At 41.7% G+C, this 24,090-nt stretch overlaps 1 protein-coding gene across 12 annotated transcripts in view; it reads right to left on the bottom strand.

The window, feature by feature from the left end:
* sgip1a (SH3GL interacting endocytic adaptor 1a) overlaps positions 1–24,090 on the bottom strand; it is a 79,048-nt gene that overhangs the window by 53,457 nt on the left and 1,501 nt on the right. For 8 of the 12 annotated variants that reach the window (XM_019270017.2, XM_019270018.2, XM_027290013.1 and 5 more), the window contains exons 2-4: positions 20,928–21,029; positions 15,147–15,292; positions 11,142–11,186 (exon numbers count right to left, since the gene is read on the bottom strand). In XM_019270017.2, coding sequence (XP_019125562.2) covers positions 11,142–11,186; positions 15,147–15,198 — 97 coding nt within the window. In that variant the 5' untranslated portion in view covers positions 15,199–15,292; positions 20,928–21,029. Of the gene's footprint in view, positions 1–11,141; positions 11,187–12,001; positions 12,202–15,146; positions 15,293–20,927; positions 21,030–24,090 lie in introns of those variants that run through there. The other 4 variants (XM_027290008.1, XM_027290011.1, XM_027290012.1 and 1 more) reach the window with 4 other exon arrangements.

Genomic DNA, 24,090 nt, shown 5'->3' with positions numbered 1-24,090 from the left:
TAATAATAGATTAAGACAGAATTTTCACCACCCTGTCTGTCAGAATGAATGACAATGAGAAGATGAAAACATAACCTCTGCCAAACGACCCCCACTCATCCCCATTACTGAGCACTTACAACTGATATTCAGTAACAAATAAACACAGAGTAGAAATTAATGTTTGAGTCAACCCATTTCCTGTCATTTACGGCAGTGCTTGGAGTTTGATTTTCATACAACCACACACAAAACAAAAGTAATTGGAGTCATGACAATTTAGAGAACCAGTCTGGGGGCGAATGTGGAGGATCTCGTCTGAGCATTCAAGCTGTGAAAACAATTACTGCTACGCTAAACCGTAATACTGGATGTCAAAAGCCCAAAACACAGGAGCTGAGGTACAGCTGAAATTACAGAGTGCACGGCCCATAAAAACAACAGTTTTCAGGGAGTCCAGAGAAGAAAGCTCCTCCTCCATCCTCCCTCCCCTGGTTAATCTCAACAATTTGGCCAATGACATTGACAAAAAAAATGACTCGCAGATAAACAGAATATCAAAAATCCTTTGCAGCCATCTTTCATAATAGTCACAGGCACTGAACATCCAGTACTCCTCAGCAGTGTCTTACAGTGGGACTACAGATGACAGGTGCTTTGTGCTGTGTGGTTTAGTTTCACTGATGTGCAGTTTTCTCTCGGTTGCAGTTCTCCCATGTCTCCCTGCATCCCCCTTTTCTCTCCCTCTGTCTCGCTCCCTGCTGATATGGTGAAAATCAATGGCTCCTCTATGCTGTGGAAGGTCTGATGTCTGCTAATGAAATCCTATCTGCTATGAGTCATCCATCTGATAGCGGCTGGGACAACGACTGGCAGAAGGACCGTCTCTCTGGCATCATTTATGATCTATCACGTACACAAACATGCACACCTTTACGGGTGCATCTATTCATGCAAACATAGACGTGTTGTGCGCAGAAGTAAACCCTGATAATTGAGGTCACTTTCCGAATTTAACTGCTCATATTAGCTGGAGTTCAACACACACATTCTCTCGAGCAGTGTGTGTGGACTGTTGTAGTCTATGCTTAAAGTATTCTCATAGGCAGTGGCTTTGTAGGTTAACAGAAATTTCTGTTTCATTAAAAGTGAAACTGTTTTGTACCAACACTACTATGTACTATGTTTATTTTGAGTTTATAAAATTGTGATAATTAAAAATTAAACTGCCAGCTAGATGTGGATTTGTTGTAATTGGGAATAAGTTCAGAAAATACTGGTTTAAGTTATTTTTACGAATGTCAGGATATGATTTTGGGCAGGCTTCTACACGCTTTAAAACTTGTAGAAACAACAACAACAACAACAACAACAACAACTTTGGTGCACCAAAGTTTGCCCATGTTGGATCTAAGGAAATTGACAGTCTAACAGCATTTTATATGGAAACAAGCCAAAAATAACTTATCAGCGCAAAACTGTTCGTCTGTTCTTAATCCCCTACTTCATTCTTAAAATCATCAGTTATGGACAGCTGACACTGGATTTTAGAGTTTGATATAAATATTTTGGCGTTTTTTTTTAATGAATTGTGACAAATGCATGTACTGAGCAGCAGACTTGTCTACCTTCGAATCTGTTGAAAGATAAACATTTCCCGCATGCTCTACTGCAATGACACCGTCTCTACACCATATAATCAGGCCAGTCCTCACTATTGTTCCCCCCGTTTCCTTCACCATGTTAACCGCCTCAAATAGGAATGCATCACATAAAACGCCTCCAAAATGATTGGTCTTTCCACCCCCAACCTCTCTCGACCTTAACAGCAGAGCCATTACAAGCAGAGCACATGACCCCAGGCACCTTCTTAACCCATTCTTCACACTGCTTCCATCTGGTCATAGGTACAGATCCCTGGCCTGGAAACAGGCGTGCTAGGTCTAGAGTTTTGTCCTCACCTGCCATAGCATCACTCAACAGCTACCTTGTATGTGTGTGTAAATGTGGATGATGTCTTTCATGTAGTTATGTGTTTCATTGGAAAAGGAAACTTCTCTGGACAAAACTATGTCTGTTTCTAAACTATCTGCATTTATATTATTTATTTATTTACTTGTTCTTGCTGGCTAATGTATATGCCAATACCAATACATTGTGGACAAAATATCCTTCAATTCTTCATGCAATACTTCCTAATAATATACGAAAGTTAAACAGTACTTGTGTGAAAAGACTGCTTCAGACTTGTAACATTATGTCATTGTGTACAGTCTCCAACTTCACCATGACACCTCAGTCACCAGTGTTTCATTTTGTTTCTAAGAGAGAGCAGACAACTGTCACCCGGACTGTTAACACACACACACACACACGCATACAGTGAGCACAGACTAATGATGACTGATTATATTGTCTGGTGATGTCTCAAAGTAACAGTGATGTCATGCTAACAGAGTCACACAAACGGTAGATGTGCAGACACTGCATTACAAATTGTTTTTCTTCAGGCTGAATGTTAACCAGGGCTACTTCCTAATGTACACAGAGAGTTCACACATGTAAAGCCTCACACAAAGAGAAACTTTCCATGCTAACAGTACAAGCCTGAAAACATGTCACGCACAGCTGGCAAGACACTGCTACACATGCAGTGTTTTAATGTTTAATTACATCGCTGCTAATACCTAGAGAGATGTAGGTATTCCAGCTAAAAGAAATGTGATCCATGATCCATGTAGGTATTCCAGCTAAAAGAAATGTGATCCATGAACTCTCATCTCGCTCTCTCTCTCTATCCATCTACAGCCTTCCAACCTTTCAATCCCTTCCTCATCACTACATCTCGCAACCCGCCCAGTATCAGTCCAAACGCTGCTAATCTCTTCCTGTAGCTCTGGTTCTGCGTCACTGTGCGAGTGCATCCTCTGCTGATTGAAACCGACATCTGTTTGCATGGTCTGGCTTGAGGCCATACAGTACAAATACACACAGAGTGCTAGACCCAGACATAGCCGCAGAAATGGTGAAAGTGGGGACTTGTCACAAGCACATGGGCAAACACAATGCCACTTTTTCTAATAAACCTGGTGCTGACAGAACATATTTAAAAAATGAAAGGGAAGATGGAAGGGACATGAAGATTGAAGCCTAAAAAGAAAAAAAAAAAAGATGTCTATCTTGAATTTTATGGTCTACATTTTTCTTACCCCCTCTGATAGCTAGACTAACGTACAAATCTGCATGACAAGGCATGTCATCAGCGCATAAATACTCATAATAATCATTCATGTGGGCTGATGTTTATCTGAGAAACGAAGAAAAAGCCCACTTAAATTTAATCCATTTAGGCTAACGGCATCAAGATTTCGTGTGAATTTATTAATTGAGCGGAGTCGAAGGGGACTGGGCCAAGCACTAACAGTCAGCTTGGGAGCTGAATACATTATGCAGAGAGGCACATTAATATTATATGGCCAAATAAATCCAACTTCCCTGAGGGTTTCCCTGCCACCATGTCTATCCACCCCTTGGATAATATGAAAGACAGTGCTGGAGTAAAGTGCTAAAAGGAAAGGAAAGAAGGGAAGTGTCATCCACATGGGCACGACATCTTGGATGGATCTTTCGAGAAAGACAATGGCACTAAGCTGGAGAGGCATGAGACAGCAAAGGGTGGTGTGAACAGCAGAAATGAAGAAAGAGATGCTATCGGTGCAATACCGTGTTTGAGGAGAAGGAAAAAAAAAACACCACTGACTCACTGATGACATAACTAGGCAAAGCAATGCACTGGTAAGCCATCCAGGATTTAGATGATTTTCACTCAGGAGTGAGCATGTACCTGAAGCTGCTCATCAGAAGGTAACATAAATATATAAATTATAACAACATTAAATGTAGGACACAGTCTGCACAACCCCTTCTAGTACTTTCTAAATCACCCTTTCCACCATGAGTTGATCAGACTCCAAATTCAGCCACAAACAGGGAAGTGACTCAACAAAATACAGGCCTTTCATGATGATTGTTCTGTCCTCTTCCCCTCCCTCCTTTATCTGTTTTGCCCTCTCCCACTGGGGCTGTGACAGGCATTGCTGCTCTCCATGTATCTCTTTCCCTCTCACGCTATCCTACTCGGACATTTCGGCTCACTTCATCTCTGTTATCATCTGCACCCCACCTCATTTTGTTTACCTGATTCTTCCTGGCAATGTCTTCATAGCACACTCCTCACACTCTTTCTATCTCCCAGCTTGTGTCAGCTTCTTTCTCTGTGTGCCTCTTTCATTGTCTGTCTCTCCTCTAATTGGGTACTGTGGATCACTCTCCTAGCTACACTGCTATGGACTGTGAAAAACACTGTTATAAAAGCAGCGTTTTTAACTGTGTAAGTGTCAGAGAGAGATTAGGTTCACAGAGGATCCACGCTGTGACCGGAATACATTCTCTAGTATGTGTGTGAAAGGACACACAGATGATGACTCAGTCAAACAGACAGAACAGCAGGGCATTCAAAAGGCAAAAAAAGACTTGTGTATTGCTTCACGTAACACGGCAGCATAAAGATGGGGGGGTAGTGAACTACATTTATTTGGTTCTCTTGGCTCTCTGAATTCTGTTTGTTGATCGACCAGAGACTTTCCCTGCTTCTCTCTTGTCATAAACCATGATACAAAAGCACCTGTGGTGCCATCGCAGTGATGGCATTAGTGTTAGAGCAGCAGCCGCAACACGAAACTGTCTATTCATGATAAAACTGAAGCTACTGATTAAATTAGACCACACATCTTTGACAGAAAATCACCTACTGTTTTGACAGCAGGCTCCTCTAATCTCTGTGTGAGCCCCGTCAGGCTGTAAACAGCATCCCTAGTCTGTTGGTTAAGAGTTTGTGCTACTTCCTGTGCTAACATTTCATTTTCAATAAACAAGTACAACACTGATGGGGAAGATAAGAAGCAACTATTGCACTGGAAATGATTTTAAAAAGGATGAAGGAATATTTAGTCAAGGATTTACAATACAGTGCTTTTTATTCATAACTTGTCTGAGTCATTACAGCAGCATACACATACTTTAATCTGATGATGTTTTTGACAAAGAAATTTTTCAAGTGGAATTGGACACATCTTTCAAGTAAACAGTGTGGTTATGCTGAGAGCCTCAGCTTCCCTCAGCTGCCACTGACTTACACAAACATGTCTGTTTATCTGCTCTAAATCTTGGGGCATCATTACATAAGTGTGTGTGTGTGCGTGTGTGTGTCTGCACAAAGAACAAGATGGAATTTGGAAGAGCTGTTGTGAGGATGTTGTGTCCATGAATGAATGAAGATGGTGTTGGGAAGAGTGTGAACGAGTGTCAGCAGAGCACATTCATTTCGACGAGTCTCTGTCCCTGCGTGTCTTTGTTGTGGGAAAGTTCATTTGGGTCCCGTCAAACTTACTGTCAAGCGCGGTCACAAAGGACTCATTCTACTGCGACGCATTCAACAATGAGCCTTCCTCTGTGTCTGCGGAAGGAAGACACACACAAACATGTACGTCCATGCCCAGGTGTTTCACGCCAGCATTGTCTAATGTTGTGCTAGCATCCATGTGCTCACGTTATTATTAGGACAAGTGACTCAGACTTGTCACTTCTCCAGCACACATACTAATGTCAGAAATAGCCTCGTCTATTAGCATCATCATTTGGACATATTTCAGTATTATATATCAGTTTCTGCACAGCTTATGTAGACATTTCACTATGGCCTGAATACATTGCATCAGTTTACATTTGCTCTGAACACATTGGACCTGCATTTATTCATGCTTTGAGGCAGCATGTCAACGTACACAGTAACTATTTGGACACATGTACTGTGATCCAATGTAATAACTGAAGAGCTATCAACAGCACTAACATGACTGCTTTCATCATTTTAGTGTCTGTGTCAGTGTCTGTGATTTTATGTATGATCTATGTATGCCTGGTGGCTGAGCATGAAATGAATTCCATTAATCACTACCTGGGGAACAATCTAAAAGCGTGTTTATGCTCACAGATTTATATTTGCTATGAAAAGCAGCTGAATACATTTGTGAGTCTGTGCAGATTAGATTCATACCAGGAGAAACGGGGCTCAAACTATGACTCAGTATGGAGAATAAGTGGCACAAAGCGTGAACGACGGCAGGGACGCGCAATTCTGCATTCTCAGACGATATGCTGCTCTGTTTCATACCATCATACAATTTTTGCTGGGCCGCTGAGGGCTGTTTCCGATACATCAGCCCACATGAGTTATGCGTTTGGGCCATTGGCAAGACACTAAATTACTCATTTGGGTCTGCAACGGAGAGCAATCCTTGCTTCAAGATGACACTCCATTTCACCAAGACCTGGTGCGCCATCCTTTATGATTTGGCGCCCACATCAATGCGTCAAATAGCTTTTTATTCAGAAATCAATGAGTGTATGCACTTAGGAGCCTCTGGCCAGCTCATTACCAAAACAGACATGAGTCAGCCTCACGGTCGTTACTGGGGGAACCATATGGCAGCAGAGACCAGAGAGTGAGTGGTACAGCCTCTTGGATGTGATTGTAAATGTAATCGCTGACATGCTATTTGACGTCACAGATCCTTCTCCAAGGCTTGTCAAAGTGATAATTTTATATACCATATCACTGCGTTTGTGTCTGCTTTGATAGAACAGCTGCATGTTTGGAATTATAGTACGATATGACTAAACAAAACATTACCTCTGCAAACAGATAATGCCATTATAACAGATGTAACAAGCAAATGTTATCAGTGTTGTTTGAGTGAGTTTGTGTGGCAGATAAAACATTTCCCTGACATAGTTTAAGTGACTGTTTTGAAAGTTCTTACGATATTCATTAATAGAAATGTAAACCTGTTATGACTAACCTGATGATATGATGGATTATTGTTAACCTGTAGTCCAAGCGCTGGCATCAGACCCGTAAACAACAGACTGGTGATTCCACAGGGATCTCAGCACAATATCATGTTGCTTTCATTACAACTCAATTGGAAGAAATGATCTTTTAAAGCTGAGTTGCTTTTGACAAGCTGAGTCAGTGGACTATGGATGCTTATGTGCTATGAGCTGAACCAGATTAATCTTGCATAGCACTACCTATCTCCGAAGTTCATTTGGCAAAGCGCTGGAGAAAGGTCTGGCTGAAACCATTTTTCTTCTTTGAAAATGTTAGCACACAAGATAGCGGGCAGGGAAACAAATTCCAACTCAAATATTTGGCAAATGGCAGGCTTATATTCACAGCCTACTACATGTGAGTCAGACTAGAGGCTTTAATTGTATCATACCAAAACCAAAACAATTACACTGATATAACTATAATCCACCAATTCACAAAAGCAAAGAATTACTAAGTTATTACTTCATATAAAGTGAGATAATAGACCATTAAAGGAATGAAGTGGACACTGCCATATGGCCTAATGTCCTCTCTGCCCTCTACTCTGTAGCATTCCAGTCAAGGATTTATCCAAGTTTCATCCCAGCAAGCTCTAAGTACAGGGCCTCCCTCTGACAGTCTGATTCCTACCAGGATTAACAAGAATACAAGTCTGAAGCCATGCTAGTGGCCACGGGAGTGTTCATTACAGCCCACAAAATTGTTAGATGGATTCAACAACATTCTAACAACGTACTGAAGAGATACTAACAACATAGTTATTTTGCTATTCGTAGAGCCTCATCAGTGCTGTCCTGGGACTATGATGTTAACTTTCTCCTAATGGCAGTGCTTCAGGAAATGCCATGGGTTGGGTTCATTAAAATTAAAAATGGTTTTCCCCATTGGGAGCATAAACATGGTCAGCAAATTTGATCATAATCTACCAGAATGATTATAGTAAGATATTTTGTGCACTGTTTCTTGAAAGGGAAGTTTTTGTTTTAGTAGTACTCGAGGAAACGTCAGAGGGTTACTTAGCGCATTAGGATTTATCAGAATATACACAACAGATTGTCTGGTAATAAACCCACTGGTTTTCAAGATAATGGAAACTGATTCACTGTTATTATACATTTTTAACTGAATCATAAACTACACTTCTGTTTTGATGATGTCTCCTTCTCATAGCTCCTACCCTCAAAGTCCAAAGGGATCAGGAATCCCACGCCGCACCAGTATGATTACTTCGAGTAAAGCTACCGCCGGTGTGCGCTCTCATGAATACAGGACAGCATACAGAAGATTTGTTACTTAAAATGACATCTGCTTAGCAATGATCCACACACGCTGTGCACCACAACCGCAGATGCAGTAATCCTACATGCAGTAAACCAAGGAAATTGCAAATGATCTATAAGACTATAAGATTTAAATTATGGGGGGAGAGGGGCTTTTAAAGAACGAAAAAAAAAAACAGCACAGAAAAATGAGCATGTTTGATTTGTGGCTTTACTGGGGGGAAACTGTCTTATTGTGATCAACATTTAAAGGTCACAGTTGACAAACATCTACTTTTAGCACAACCTGTTTTTATCTGCCATATTGTGTCGCGAGGGAAGGCGGCTGTCATCACTAACAATGGCACAAACTTTTTTTTATGCCTGCCTTTCTCCCTTTGAACTCCAATGAACTCATCACCCCATGTCTTCTAACCTGCGTTAGACAGGGACAACCATGCTGGCTCTTGCATGGTGCTTTAAAAAGCACAGCTAACAAGGATTAGCATCCAATTTTAACACCTGACTGTAATCCTGCTCTCACACTGTCCATGCTAAGCCCGCGCTAGCCATGCTAATGGAAGGGAAGCGATTTGCAGACGGCCTTTTCTTCATAACTGTTACCTAACAACTTGGCTCGTGACAAATGCAGCCGTTGACAGGATAGCACGCTTGCAGGGGAGGAGGAGAGGCAGATTAAAGGAAAGTTGTAGAATCCTTTTGTGCTACTCTGCTTTGCTGATTTTGTATCATGATTAAACACATTATACACTTGTGTTGTGTGATGTCCGCCCTGTAAGAGAAAAAGGAAACAGATTACCTACCTAAATTACCTACTAACACCCAGATAACTCATCTAAAAAGCTAAGGTTTTTAGGCCACACCACTATCCTATTTTACTGTGCAGGAGCTAAACTTTACTTCTCTTTAAGGGCACATACTGTATCATAAACCAAATACCAAAGGTAAAACACACAATCCCTCTGGGTTGATCATTAACTATTGGCTATTGTGTTATTTATTTGTATCACATTGAGAGTGCCAATATTTGTAATGATCTGCATCTGAAGCTACACAATAAGCATGAGCTTATTAGACATCATTGTGCATAAGGTGGCTGTTTTCTCCAAACACAGCTCTGAAGGGCAGAAAGGGTGGTCATCATCTAAAGTATATCTTACTGAGCAGTTTGTTGTTTGTAGAATGACGTGTACATAACAAAAGTGATGCTATCATGACTGTTATAATAACAACCTGCTGTCAGGCTGTTTGTTGCCTTTTGCGTGATACAGTAGTCTGTCAGTTTAATACACTGTTATCAAGCATTCAGAAGAAGCCACTTCAACGGAATAAAATGTCACTCAATTCAAATTTTCAGAAAGTTTTGAAGTTTAACGGATCTTCACTACCGATTGGTCAGATTTCAATTCATCGCATGATTATACTGAAGCTTTTAAAGCTGTTGTCATTGTATTATATCAGGTAAGAACTTCCTAGCATGTGGTAGTGATCCATTTAAGGTTTGACGTTAGTGTTTATCTTCTTCGCCTATCAGAAAACCACATTTTTTATCACCGTACCAGAAAGACTGAATGACTGAATTAGTCTGTAATAGTTTTTTACGTAAAAAACATGCACCATGCTTCAAGACAGTAGGCTTGGCATTCAAATCAAGAACAGAACGCGGTGAAATAAACGACAAATAAATGACATAAGACAGGGAATTGTTGCTGTAAAGTCCAACTGCATGAAACTACACATTACCTGAGAGCTGTCACTCCAGAATCAATACAAAGGTTCCTGCCAACTCTTCAAATCCACTAATTTTAAAATGGCCTGGCTACCCTGAGATCACTGAGAGCCAACAACACATGACTGAGCAACAATATCATCATTCAAACTGAACCTAAACTGGTCTGAATGACAACATTGTTATTAACATTCGAGTAACTGCAGAGGGTTAAGGCAAGCAAGAGTGACCTACACATTTTTCAGCTGAATGTGAATCTTATTTCCCCGTATTCACTGCCTCAAAATCTTTGTTATGAATCATAGACTATGACATCTTACATAATTCAAGGTTAATTCAGTCAAAGTCAACATAGGTTGTTCTGGTCAAACAAATTGCCAGTAGATTATAATACAGCATGTCTGAACAACATGAAAGAGAAGAAATAAGAGATAACACATGAAACAGATGGATAAATAAAGGGAGGGTTTCGTGTGCCAGCTGCAGAGCTGTAGGGATTCATCCCTCTATCACTGGCCTTCCCCCTGATGATGTCATCAATTAAAGGGACATGAAACTAAAACAGTCATCAATTCTCTTTTTCCTCACTATGCTCAGGCCAACAGAGATGGATCAGTCCATCCATGGGTGGGTACAAATGTACGCATGCACCCACCCTCTACAGACATGCAATCCACATGCGGGTGCTGGGTAAAATGGCAATGTAGTGTGAGCAGATACACGGCAGAGTCATACGGTACTGTGAGTGTGTATGCACGCGTGTGCACGCATGTGTTTCAGAGGAAACCATACAAAGAGAATTTATACAAGTGAGCCAGCTGGGCACATAAGCCCTACAGCACAATAAATCCAAATAATCCTTTACGATGGGAAGCGGGAAAAGGGGGGCTGCAGAAGGGGGGGGGGCACTCAGACATATGCACACACACACACACACACATTCACAAAGGTACACACGGTTCAATTAGCCTCGCCATTGTGCCTCTGTGGTAGACATTCAGTGGCTGTGTCCTTTTCCTAAGAATAACATGCAAGTCACTGGAATGTATGCACTCAAAATAGCAGGGCAACTTATGACATCTGAACCTCCAAAACACACACGTTTGCCAGTGCTGTAGGACAAGGACATAAAGGGGGATTACCCTCAATTACAACAGAAAACGAGACAGCATAAAATTCATAAAAAACATCATCTTACCTTCCATCATGGTTGCAGATTTGCATTCCTCTATCTCCAAGGAGCCTGAAATGAAAGCAGGAGGTGTGGGGAGGGGGTGAAGAGAAGAAGCCCCCGGTTACCACAGAGATACAGTAGAATTGATGGGCAGCAGAGCAGCCGTGTGCATGTGGCTAACGCCCTGGCTAACGGTGAGCCTCCAACACCCCCAGACGTCGCCTGTCAACTAGCCCAGGAAAGAGAGAGAGATGCAGAGAGAGATAGAAAGAGAGGGAGAGAGACAGAGAGAGAGAGACAGAGGGAGGAGAGAGGAGGGGTGGGGGCCTGGCCGGGCGAGCTGCCGAGAGCTGAGGCTTAAGCCATGGAGGATGCTGCTGCTGCTGCTGCTGCTGCTACTGCGGCTCTTAACTACACATTCAACCTAGGATGCTGAGAGGTGGGGAGAAAAGCTAACTGGAGGAAAAAAATAAATAAACGAGGCAGGGTAGAGAGAGGCAGGCAGGCGGAGAGACTGAGAGGGAGGGAGGATTATGTGTGTGTGTGTGTGTGTATGTGTGTTTGGCAGGGGGGTGGAGGGTGGGAGTGCTGAGGAGGGGCGGAGGCAGTTTACTGAGGTCAGAGATGGCCTCAGCCAATCCTGGCAGCTCTTTGTGGAGTCACATGGCTTCACAGCTTGAATCTCCTGACACCATGGCCCAAGAGGACGCTACGTTACCAACCCTCTCTTGCTTAACAAGTCATTGTGCGTATACACTAAATACACAGGCATGTTTACACATCCAAAATAGAAGCACACAACAAGCCACCAGATATGTACAGAGTAAATACAGATATACAAATATGCTAAATACACACACACACACCCCTCCCCTACACCCTACCTTAAGGCAGTGCAGTGTGCCGAGCCTGCTCAGAGGTGAATGACATTAATTATTTGCTCGCCAAGAGAATAACGCGCAGGTGTGTTCCAAGTGACAACCCATGTTGAGGACACACACATACGTAGACTCTATTACAACACACCACTGCACAAAGTATTTGCCCTGCACCCTCTTGCACAGTGACTATTCCTGTAGTGGCTGCTTGTGTGTCCCTGCCTGTGTCCCGCCTCCCTTGGAATAAGGTGTGGTTTCACTTTGCCCTCGCTCTCTCTCTCTCTCCCTCTCCCTCCCTCCTCTCCCTGTTCCCTCCCACCTCCCCCTCTCTCCCCTGCCAGTCTGTTTCACTCCACTGTCTTTTTCTGTCCCTGTGCTTTCCCACTGCACCGGCACGAGGATCGATCAGTGTGTGACGTTACGGCAACGCAGGCTACAGCTGCAGCCAACGAGCAGGAAGGGCCGATGACAGAGCAGCCCCCGGAGAGGGGTGTGCGATTGTGCTTGTTTGCTGATTAATTATCTATGAGCGGGTGGAGAGAAAGAGAAAGAAAGAGAGGGGGGTGAATATTTATGTGGTTGACCAAAGAGCAGAGGAGACTGACAATTAGGCAAACCTACAAAACAACAACAACAAATGAAGGAGTGAAGTGGTACTTTACCAAAAACAAGAATTTGGGACACTGCGGGTGCATCGTTAGAAAATCAAAGTCAGGATTTACAGCTGTGACTGATCAGACAGTTATGTGCAGATTCCTATGGAAGCCCAGTATTCAGTTGGTATCAAGCTGTGCAGTCATAAATCTACGAATAGGTGGCACTGCTCTCTAGCCCTGACCTTACATACCTTTAAATAAATAGCATTATCTAGTGCATGTGGTGCATGGGTGTTTATGATTTTGTTAACATTTATATATGTATACTGTCTGTTTATGGAAAATCCTATAGTCTGTGGCAACTCATTTCCTCCAGAGGGACAAATAAGTAATTTCCTCCATTTATTTCTCTGCCTTCAGTCATGCTTTAACAAGGGCCAGCCGTGCGCCTCTTCATGCCCAGTGAATCCTCCCAAGTCATGCTTAAGTCCATGTGATGGTGACTCTCTCCACCCAAATCCGTTTCTCTCTCATTTATCACTTCTTCCCTTTTCATTTACTGATTTCTCACCCCATTATTTTTGTCAAGCTGCCTCTATGTGGCTCACTCTGTCACTTGCCTCCTCCCTCTGTCTTTCCTTGCCAAGCTCTTGTGTCCTAACATCCAGCAGATGCTCCCAAAAAGAGGGTCCCCAATCTCCCACCCTGCCCCCAGCTTTAACTCCCTCCCCCATTACTCCAAAGCTGTAGTGACTTCACTGCACTCTCCCCTTTTTGATTTTTTCTGCTGCCTCCCCTTCTTTTGTCTTCATATCTACCTCATCATTTCTGCTCTCTTTGCATCACATTTTCTTTCCTTCTCACATTCTCTTTCACATTAGGCTACACCTCGTGTCTCACTCCTGCTGACTCTCTTGGCTGTTCACTGACCAGCATCTTCTCCTGCACTGCCATCTAGTGCTCACTGAGAGTCATGACAGATATTTGTGCTGGTGTCGAGGCCTCACTGCTAACGCGATAAATACACTGAATATCTGCTCAGTATATTGTAATATCATCAATATACAGTTTGCACTTTGCAAATCTTTACTTGTACAAACAAGACATATGTAGTGTTTATGCAGCGGACAAATGGTGCCATGTTAGCTGGTAGAGGAATGTAGAATAAGGGAGGAGGAAGGGAGGGGGATTTGCTAAATAAAGCCTAATGCCCTATAAGCTCTGTTTTGGAACTTAAGGAGAGGAGCAGCCTGAATAAAGACACACACTTTACCATGTCATTTACTATAGAGATAAATACACAATCTTTACCACTCTACTGTAGATAACTGGACATTATATGTATTACATAATGAAGAAAAAAGCAATCAAGTTTAAACTGTGTTTAACATGGTTCAGTGAACATTTCTTGAATTAAAAGGCTTTAAATAAGATTTGCATATACAGACAAAATAACCACCGAAAGTCAGAAACAAATTAATTCTGCATTCTTTTATAAAATTCTCTCATACTCTAAAAGTCTGCCTTTGCTTTTACGTTACGTTATGTTAACATTTATAATGAAATATTGTCATTCAGTTTATTATACACTGTTGCTATATTTCCACATTTTCTGCTTTTTCATCTGGTTTAGGCTGTTTTCACATTTGACATTTTTTTAAAGTACGTATAAGAAACAGTAAAAGACAAGAAGTAGAGACATTGTTCAAAGACAGGCATGTGCATAATAATTTGGTATCCTTCTTTATCCTTCTAAATAATATTTATTATTTAATATTTATTTTTCAAATCTTCCACTGACACTGCCTGTGACATTTCACACTGTATCTAATACCAGAGGCTTCGGGTTCGGTTGGTTGTTCAAATGACTTGACAGCACTTGCATACCCACAAACTGATAATTATCAGCAGTCAATCAGGCAGTCAGTCCAATAAAATCTGAAACTGGCAAACCGGTTTAGTACTCCACTTCACACTTGTGATGTACGTGTTATGTGAAACTTACTTTTAACCCAGAACTCAGAAGCATAAACTTAAAAAACAGTGGATTTAACTTGCAACCTCAAGTGCAGACATGTCTGTCTAAACTCTAGAGTAAAATGAAAGAAAGTAAAAAAACAGTGCATGGACAGTCAGGAGATTGAGAAATGGCGGATAGAGCGTGCAGCTTTAGAGAAATGTATGGAGCATGTTTGAGTGTGGTGGGAATATCTAGTGCTTCCTCCCTTACAACTTCAGTAGACCTTTCTCTCTTTTTCTCTCTAAATAAGTGTTTCCTGATGCAAATTTACACATTTACACACACAGTCTACACACAAACACCCATATCCAAGTGTTATGACAACAACATATAAGTAAGGTCAACAAAAAAAGACACACAGCAACAAGCAAACACACTACTTCAATAAAAGTCCATACACTCACAACAGACACACACCACTCATTTCACCAGTCATCAGATAACAGAGTAAACCCACTGAGAACATAAACAGAGTCTGTGACCATTCTCACTGCTGACGAGGCGCTGTACTGTAAGGTCAAGAAAGGTGTTTTACCTACTGTACCTGCAACGATGCGAAACCAGCCGGTACACAGCTCCTCAGCCATTTACGCCTCTCTCTCTGTGGACCCCCAGCTTCTCACCCCAGCCAGACAGAGGGGGTGAGAAGGGAGAGGACGATCAGATGACCAAGATTTTTCGCTGGAAAAAGAGAAGAGACGAGAATGAGGCGTAACCGAGGACTGCCAAGCTGAGGACGTGCGACATACGCCGATGCAGATACTGGCGCATAATTTCACAACTGTCAAGTGTACCGGGGGAGGCATGCACGCAACTACGTGGGAACACAACCTGTGGAGAATAGTAATGTGGCACAGTAGGCTATGAGTCCAGACAAGTCGGGCAGTGAAGGTCAACATGTCCTTTACTGCAGCACAGGCAGACACACACACAATCATTAAGATGGTTTTCCCCATTTATGTAAAATTCTGCAGCACTGACAGAAGATATAGACCTGAGACTGTTGATTATGGATTTTAAATGTCGTTACTTTGCAGCTCTACCAAACTTGGTATGGTATTTCCAAACTTTTCTCATATCTCTAAATGATGGATCTTGATGGGCAAGGATACACTGTATATGCATATTACTGATTTTATGGGACTTTAAAGTCTTTAAAAAAAGAGTCTTGGCTGATTTCACAGATTACTGATGAAATGTCATAATATACATTATTGTATTATAAAAGGTGGCAAATAAAAGTCCTAAAATGCTCTTGGCGCCATCTGCTGTTCACTTTAACCCAGTGCACATTCTCCTGCCTTATAATGCTGTACCTCTCCAACCCCTCCATGTCTGATCCATTTCTACAGCAGCTACAATTTTCTTTGTAACTAACAATACAAGGACAGTAAAACATGCAGCTAACAAAAAGCATCATCATTAGTATCACACGGACACACACGCACATTTATTTTAACAAAGAAATGGTTTTGACCTGGAATCTTGTTTTCACTGACTTCCCACAATCCAGACAGATCTGCATAATCAACATTCAGATCGATTCCCTGCAAAACTAATCTCAGTGATAGCTTTGACAGTCTCTGGTGGTACAGGTGCGCCATAATAATTTAGCATTAAGATCTAACCTTGATACTTGAAGTGACACCTATGACATTTCACTTAATTGTCACATTCATGCACTATGCTACATGTTCTCCGGCCCCTATCAGAGAAACAGTCTCTCTAGAGAGCAGAGAAGTCTCTCTGGCATTTAGACAAACACAATTTACTACTCAAAAATAGAATGCTCTTATTTCTGGCACGTCATACCTCCCAGATGGCAGAAACACGTGCGAAGTCAGTCTGTTTATTTTAAAAGAAGCAGATGCAAAAGAAAACTCTCTCTATCCCCACTCCATCTACCTTTTTTGTTTCCTCTATCCACCCTCTAACTTGCATCTGTCTGTATTTACCCACCATCCACATCCATCCACTCGATACCTCCCTCCCTCTGACCTACTTTACGCCTTTGCTCATGCCTTTCGCCTGTAGGGTGCAGTGTTGCCCTAATGTGGCTATTTTCAGTGACGGCATCTGTTTGCAGGTCCCAAAACTGATTTCACCAACAGCATAAAAAAAAACACAAAAACAAGATGAATTCAAATGGGTCATCACTCTGATACAGTATGAATACTGTTAAAAGGGAAAGCTGCATTTAGCAGCAAACTGCCGTTATCATCTAGCAAGACCAAGAACCGCTGGGAGTGGAGGATGAGGTATGGTGATGCCACTTCAGGTCCCTGAATTGCTGATCATTTATCAAATGTGTTCTAGTTCCATCTTCAATTTCCCCCATAAAACCAAAATAGCAATCTTGCAGAAATGATGCTCTTTCTTCTATGCTCTCACCAGCAACAGCTAGTGCTGCACCATTTTGTTCATTAACCAATTAGACAAATACAAAATAGTAGATAATTACTTCCATTCATCCATTTTCTGTAGCCGCTTATCCTTATCAGGGTCGCGGGGGCGGCAATCCCAGCTGGCATTGGGCGAGAGGTGGGGTACTAGTTAGTTAATTTTTTATATAAAAAAATATACCAAACATTTCCTTTCTCAGAAAAAAAGAGTTGGATTTTCACATCATGGTACATGTCGGGCAAAACTAGCAATCTATACACATCAAGTTGGCCGTGTATTTATAGACAGTTTGAAGACTAATCGATCATTCAAAACATTTAAAGACTACTGTAGACAGCAGTTATTATTTTATTCTTAAGAGGGTCATCATCTCAGGACAAGTTAAACAAAAGGAATAGAGATACTACATAGAGTGCCATGAGGCAGGAAGAATTGAGTCACCTTTATTTATTTTTTTTTTTTAAAAAGCACTGAAATTCTTAATAAAATAAAAAAAAAGAAATCTGTTCACTGAGGTTCTATCTTGGCCACGCTTACTGGGGTGAGCAGGTGATGACACTAATTCAGTGCTACACGAGCAGGGCACAGAGGAGCAGGGAAAGCCCGGTGGCACATGACCGTGCAGTGACGTGAAGAAAGGCAACAGGAAGAGAAAAGAGCAACTTTTCTCCTACCATCAAATCATCAGGCTCACTCAAAGCTGACCAGCTGTATTCATTCATACACTTTTTTTTTAAATCATATTTCTTTGCATTTTGTCCATTGTGAGCTTTGCCTACCCTCTCATGTGACAGGTCACAACTTACCTATGAGGGTACCTGTTCCCAAGCTTGACGTATGTCAACACAGAGCAGGTGATTTACAAATAAAATGTCTCTCAGATAACGTCATCTCTGTTCAGGGACTTCCCTGGGCTCATGTTACAACTGTCACGTCTCACGTCCCAAGACCTTAAGCCATTTCCTGCACGTTGCTGAAGCAACAACCCTGCAAACCTCCACCCTGCTCGTCTCTCCCCACCCCCAAAGTGCCCTGATGAGGGACGATGATTAGGCAGCAGTCATTAAATGTACACAGACAAACACCCACCCGCCGATTAGGCAGCAGTGAGTGCAGTCAGACCAAAACAACCCGCTCTCCAGTCAGCGGTAGGGGAAGGCATGCATGGTGATAAGGCGTGGTGATGGCAGGGCGCCATGTTGAGTGCCTACGTGCCATCCAGCCACTCATGATGCTCTCTGTCTGTTAGTGCTGCCAGACAGACATACTGTTCTCTGTCATTACCCTGCAAGCTGCCCTGCCCAGGAGGTCAGGCACTCACAGAAGCACACACACACACACACACACTACAAGAGGTAAGGTTTTCTGTGTAATTAGCACCCACTTCCTAATTACTTAATGATGCTGAGGAGGCTGATGAGCAGATCAAATTCATAAGCGAATTTGGCTTGTTTAGTCTCCAGCTAGGGGTGTCATTTGGATTCATAACTTAAAGCTTTTATTGCAAGAGTTAGCTTGAAAGGAACTTTATAACACTGATCTCTCAGTCAATCAGTCAGAAGTTAGTTAAGGTGACACGGTTGGTGTTCCGTATGACTTCATAGCAGCCACCAAACGCAGTTAAAAAGGGGTCAGTTCAGTACAAAATGAAAACCAACTTGCGGAGACCTGAAATTATAGTATGACTACATTTCGCACTGCCTCCCTGCCCTGTAGCACTAGTTTCAGAACAAACACTGTCAGCTTGGACTATTCTCGACCCCAAACCCCATCCAGAGTCAACCCCCCTGTTATAAGCCCCGTCTGAAAACCCATTCCTCCCCTCCAGCCTCAGAACAGGGCATGGAAAAGATGAGCTCATCTCTCTGATACTAGGCCGGTCTGGTCTGTGGTCTCCCTAATGGTCTCCAGGATGTCAACACTGGTCCAATAAGTCCCTCTTACTCACACCAATTACCATTTGCACACGGGGCCAAGCCTAAATAAACAGAGCCCAAACTTGCTATACAATCAGCTTATATCTATAAACAGTGGAGAAGTTTAAATTAGGCCACTCCCAAGAGTACCGGTCTTTGCTTGGACGGCCAGGCAGAGATGACAGAATGGAGCCAGATGAACTCACTGCAGGGAGTTTCAAAGCAGTATTTTAAAGACAGCAAAAAATAGCACTGGGATGAGTTCTATACTCCCTAATAGCTTCTACGGATAAAATAAAACAAATCATTTTAAAATCATGTTTAATACAATATTAAACTTGATATTAATTAGATTTGGAAGGTTTGGTTCCATTTAACTGGTAAATGACCCCCATAAAGAACATACTGAGCTAAATGACTCCCCTGCCTGAAGCTAAGGTGGGAACAGGAAATCACAGAGTTGTGTCAGAACACTCAGAAAACCCCTTAGCTGAATTAGTTTTGGACAAAAAAAAATAGAGACTTGCCTACGCTTGCTTACTGGCTCACAGCTTTGGCTGGACACCCACAAGAAAGTTGCTAATATAGGTTATGTGTGTATGTGCTGTGACGTGCCGGCAGGAGCCCAGATCAGCCTCCCGATGACGCATTTAATACTGAACCCATAATTTATGAGGAATCCTAAAATAGGAGTGTAGATCTGCTCTATCTGACTGCAAGTCAGATTAGTGTGAACAATGAACATATTCCTTAAAGTCATAGTAAGTTTTACAAAATGATCATGGTGGTATTCCCGCCCCCCACCCCTTTTAACTAAATGCAGGCTGTGAACCCAACTAGGACCATAAACGAGCCATAGATTCACCAAACTTCCTAAGTCAGGAGGGCAGAGGATTAAACCTGGAAGTGATCAGTGAATCTTTTAGCATATTTCAGTTCAGTTAGATGTGTAACCCTGAGCGCATCACTGAAGCTGAGCACTATAGGATTAGTGACCGGTGATGAAATGATAAATCATCTGACGTTCCTTCACCTAAAATTTCAGCAACTGTTGCTGTACTCATGGTACCTTTACCCACTGATGCAAGAATCAGTCTGTTCCTACTTTTTCTTTTGTGAAGGAGCCGGATCTTACTCGTTTCCTGATTATTGTCATTTTTTTAGCGTTTTCTGCTGAGAGGACAAATAATGTGCTGTATGTGTGTTATCAGGGGCATTATGTTAACGAAGTGCAGTCGATCCTGGATAGTTTAGGCTAATACCATCAATATTTTAGATCAATAAGAATGTGACAACTTCAAATTGATCAATTTCGTCAATAAACATTTTTAGCAAAGACCTCAAAATTATGAAAAGACACAATATTCTTTACAGTTAAGCGGTATCAAATTTGACAATTACAGTAAAACATAAATACACAATAAATGCACAGACAAAAATAAATGAATAATAAACTGCAGACTGCCCATGGAAGCACTCAGGAGTATAGATAGGGCATGTCCACACACAATATTGAAGCTGACATATCAAAGGCCTTTCCAGAAAGCTGGAGCTGATTCTTTGCCAGAATGCAGCAGCAGGGAACATCCACATATGTCAAAACACACACTGCTATACAGCACAAAAACACACACACATTCGCGTGCATGTACGCACACAGACATGCAGAAGCACTTTTGCCCAGAAGGCACAGCATGCCTTGCTTTTTCTTACTCATCGCTGACTTGTTTCCCACCATCTCCTTAGTGTCATATAATAAAGCATATGTTCGTCTCTTTCCCTCACAGAAAGCTGCAGCTCACCCACGCACACACAGCTCACCCAAATCCCTCACACACACAGACACACACACAGACACACACACACACACTTCCGGTAACTCTCCTGCCTAAAAATGAGAAGCCTCTGTGATGCTGACAGACGCACGACTACTAGACAACATCTCTAATACATTTTTTATACTTGCAAAATACATATTTTTTATAAACCGTACCTACCTCAATGTGAAAAATATAATTCTGATATCGGTTGATTAAAGAATTTGTAGTCCCAAGGATGTTCTGCCCTCTTTCTTCAGGTCCTTTAGTCAGTCATGTGATCTGCAACACAAAATAAACCTGAATACAGTCATGTAGTTTCTAGAAATCGTACATCATAAACTGGCATTAACATTAAACACAATTAGTGAACAGGATGAAGGACTCTGACTGACCAGATAACTGTCAGACTGGCTATTTCAGGAAGGTGTTAAAATGACTAATGTACTGACACTTCTTATGTCATATTATTATTTAAAACAGAAATGTACAGATGGCTGGTGGGACAAATGGTTGGCGTTTCATGGGCAGGCCTACAGGCTTGAATGCCTGCACTGAGGAAATACTTTTCTCCTACACACTAGCACACTTTCTGTTAGGCTTCCCCCCATGAACAATAAAAAAAAAAAGCAGCATGAATGAGTCACCCGTTCTCCAGCAGAAAGTTTCTGTATTTAACCATGCAAGTCGGCTGAGGATACATTCTTACTTCTGCTGGTATATTTATTTCTGTTTGCTCAAACATTGAGGGGAGATTCAGGGCACTGGGAGATAATGCACAAAAGACTGTTGCATTAAATGCCATGCTGAAAGTAAAAAAAAAAAGGGAGTGAAGTTCATTTAGCTTTCTTTCTAGAGATGTTTCTAATTCATTTTTGAATAACAACATTATCTGCATCTTAAATATCTTTCTTGGGTAAAGAGCGTCCTGAAGAAGAACCTCTCTTTATCTGAGTCATTTTGACTAGTAAAACTTCTACAGGTCTGAACAGGTCAGAGCTACGTGCATGCCTTTCTCCCACCACCCTTAGGCAGAATAACAACTGAATATGTTTTGCATTGTTCGTAGAAATAAATGTTAAAAGTACTGCAAACATTTTTTATTGCATTGAATACTGTTCTTGGCACCTGTAGCTCTTATTTCAAACCGCTTTGAATCACTTCCCCTAATGTGTCTGCTGTTCTGCAGCATGACATGAGGACAGTACTGTCTTCATGGGCAGAGCTCAGAATCTGTTGCCTGATGTTTCTGCTTTTGAGAGTTTTCACAGCTCAACACAGGAAACAGAGATCAGAAACTTTCCCAGGCTGATTTCCCAGGCAAGTCCACCTAAAACCAAACCTCATTCCTCACTCGTCACTCTCAGGCTTGGCTATTCCATCTCTCCCCCACAGCTTTTCCCACGTATCGCAAACCTCTACTTGAACTCGCTCTGCTTCAACACTAACACGTGCAGCAGACCTCTGGGATATAGCTTTCCAAACTCAATCCTCCCAAGCACAGACCTACATCTATTATCTGAAGTCCAATAGCTTTTGTTTAAACACTGTTAAATGTCTTCTGCTGCTAAATTATGAAGTCTTAAAGCAATGGCCAGGTGTACTCTGGACTGCTGAAGTCTCATAGTAACCTCTAATGAACTGTGAAATGTACTTTTGCACAGATGGACAGCTGTGGATTTTGTCCCGCACCACACATTATCGAAGATCTCTTAACCTGGTATGAACTATCACAGCAAGGAAAACCTGTTGCAGTACTCATATGGGTACCTGACCTCAAAAACCGTAAAGCTATCATTGATCATTTGATTTCTAATTAAGTTTGTTGCCGTGTCAATTTGTCTTCGGGAGTAACTGACTTAATAACCGCCATCATCTCACATGGTTTTAAACAACCTAAAATGTGCTATTTAAGAGTGAACACGCATGTGCTGAAAATGACTCAGACTGCAGTATTTCACACTGCGGCTGGTCCATGCCAGGACATACAGTGTTGGAATGGAAGCCAGACCCACAACTCAGGTGTAGCTCCACGTTTATCATGAATGCAGCTGCACCTGTTCAGTTTAACTGATGAAGGACGACAAAACAAAAGAGTCTGATTGGACACAAATATCATCACATGCTGATGGCCTCTGATACTTTGATTCAACCCTCCCCCAGGCGTCAACGCTAGCTTTTACAAGACATACTCAGGGTAATTAATCAAACTGATTATTAATTTCCCAAACAAATGTTAGCCTAATTATTGTTCAGTTGTGCCAAGCCTTATGACGCAGTGAGCTTGGTCAATCAACCTTAATGAATTAACTGAAGTGCACAGACGCTAAAACACAATTACTCAGCTGTTTCAGACGACTCAAGTACCTTCTCCTCTCTCTACGCCCTTCCTTTCATGTGCTTATATCCCCTAAAGGACTCACTTAACTTTCATAAAAACCATCAAGACTGATTAGAAAGGAATGTTGTATCTGGAATCCATACAATCCATCCATCCAAGATTTTAAATAAGGACCTGGGACTTGTATTCACATTGCAGCATCATGAACAACAAGTAATCTTACACAGATCTCAGCATCATGTGTCCTGGTTTTGCAACCCATGTGGTTTCATTTGTTGAACCTGTAAAGAGGTCAATTACAAACACTTATGTTCAAGTACAAAGTGTCAAAAGCTACGGTTGGATTACAGTATTTCAACACTAAATCATTACACTAAAATGACTCTGGCAGGACATTTTACTGGCAGAAAGTGACGGTGAACTATATCAGGAAATGACATCAATGTGCTGGCTCCACACCATCCATGTCTGCTTGTACTAAAGTTCATACACGAGGAAGCAGCCTTACGTAGGGCAGAGATTTGAGGTTAACCACCACTTCTGAGTAAATTACGTATGATAAAATGATACCAGTTACAAAAGGAATGCCTGTTTCAGTTTCATTTTTAGAGTGTAAGCTGTTCTGCACAGGGTCTCCATGGTTACGGTGACATTGCTTAAGTCCAAAAAAATACACAGGGAAGTACACAGTTTACTGTAAATCTGGCAAATTCTGGGATTTATTGTCACGCATTTTCATCTGTGCTATCATTTACCACACAAAACAGGACCCAGTTTTCAATTTAAAATGCTTAGATGCGCTCAAATGATTGAAAAGTGGTAAATAATGACAAAGTCACAGTAGCCCTACAGTGAGCTGTGAAATATACCTGGAACGTTCCTTCAGCTTTGTTAATTCTTACATGTTCAGGCTGTTTTATTTAAAAGATAACTGCTTTATGAAAAAAAAAAGCCCACACTGACTGCTTTCTACTTGCAGCTAAAACATTCATTTGTGTGTGG

Source organism: Larimichthys crocea, chromosome XVII (assembly GCF_000972845.2).
Source record: "Larimichthys crocea isolate SSNF chromosome XVII, L_crocea_2.0, whole genome shotgun sequence".
Lineage (NCBI taxonomy): Eukaryota > Metazoa > Chordata > Actinopteri > Sciaenidae > Larimichthys > Larimichthys crocea.
Note: the sequence above shows the minus strand (reverse complement) of the source record. Positions and strands in the feature narration are given on the sequence as shown.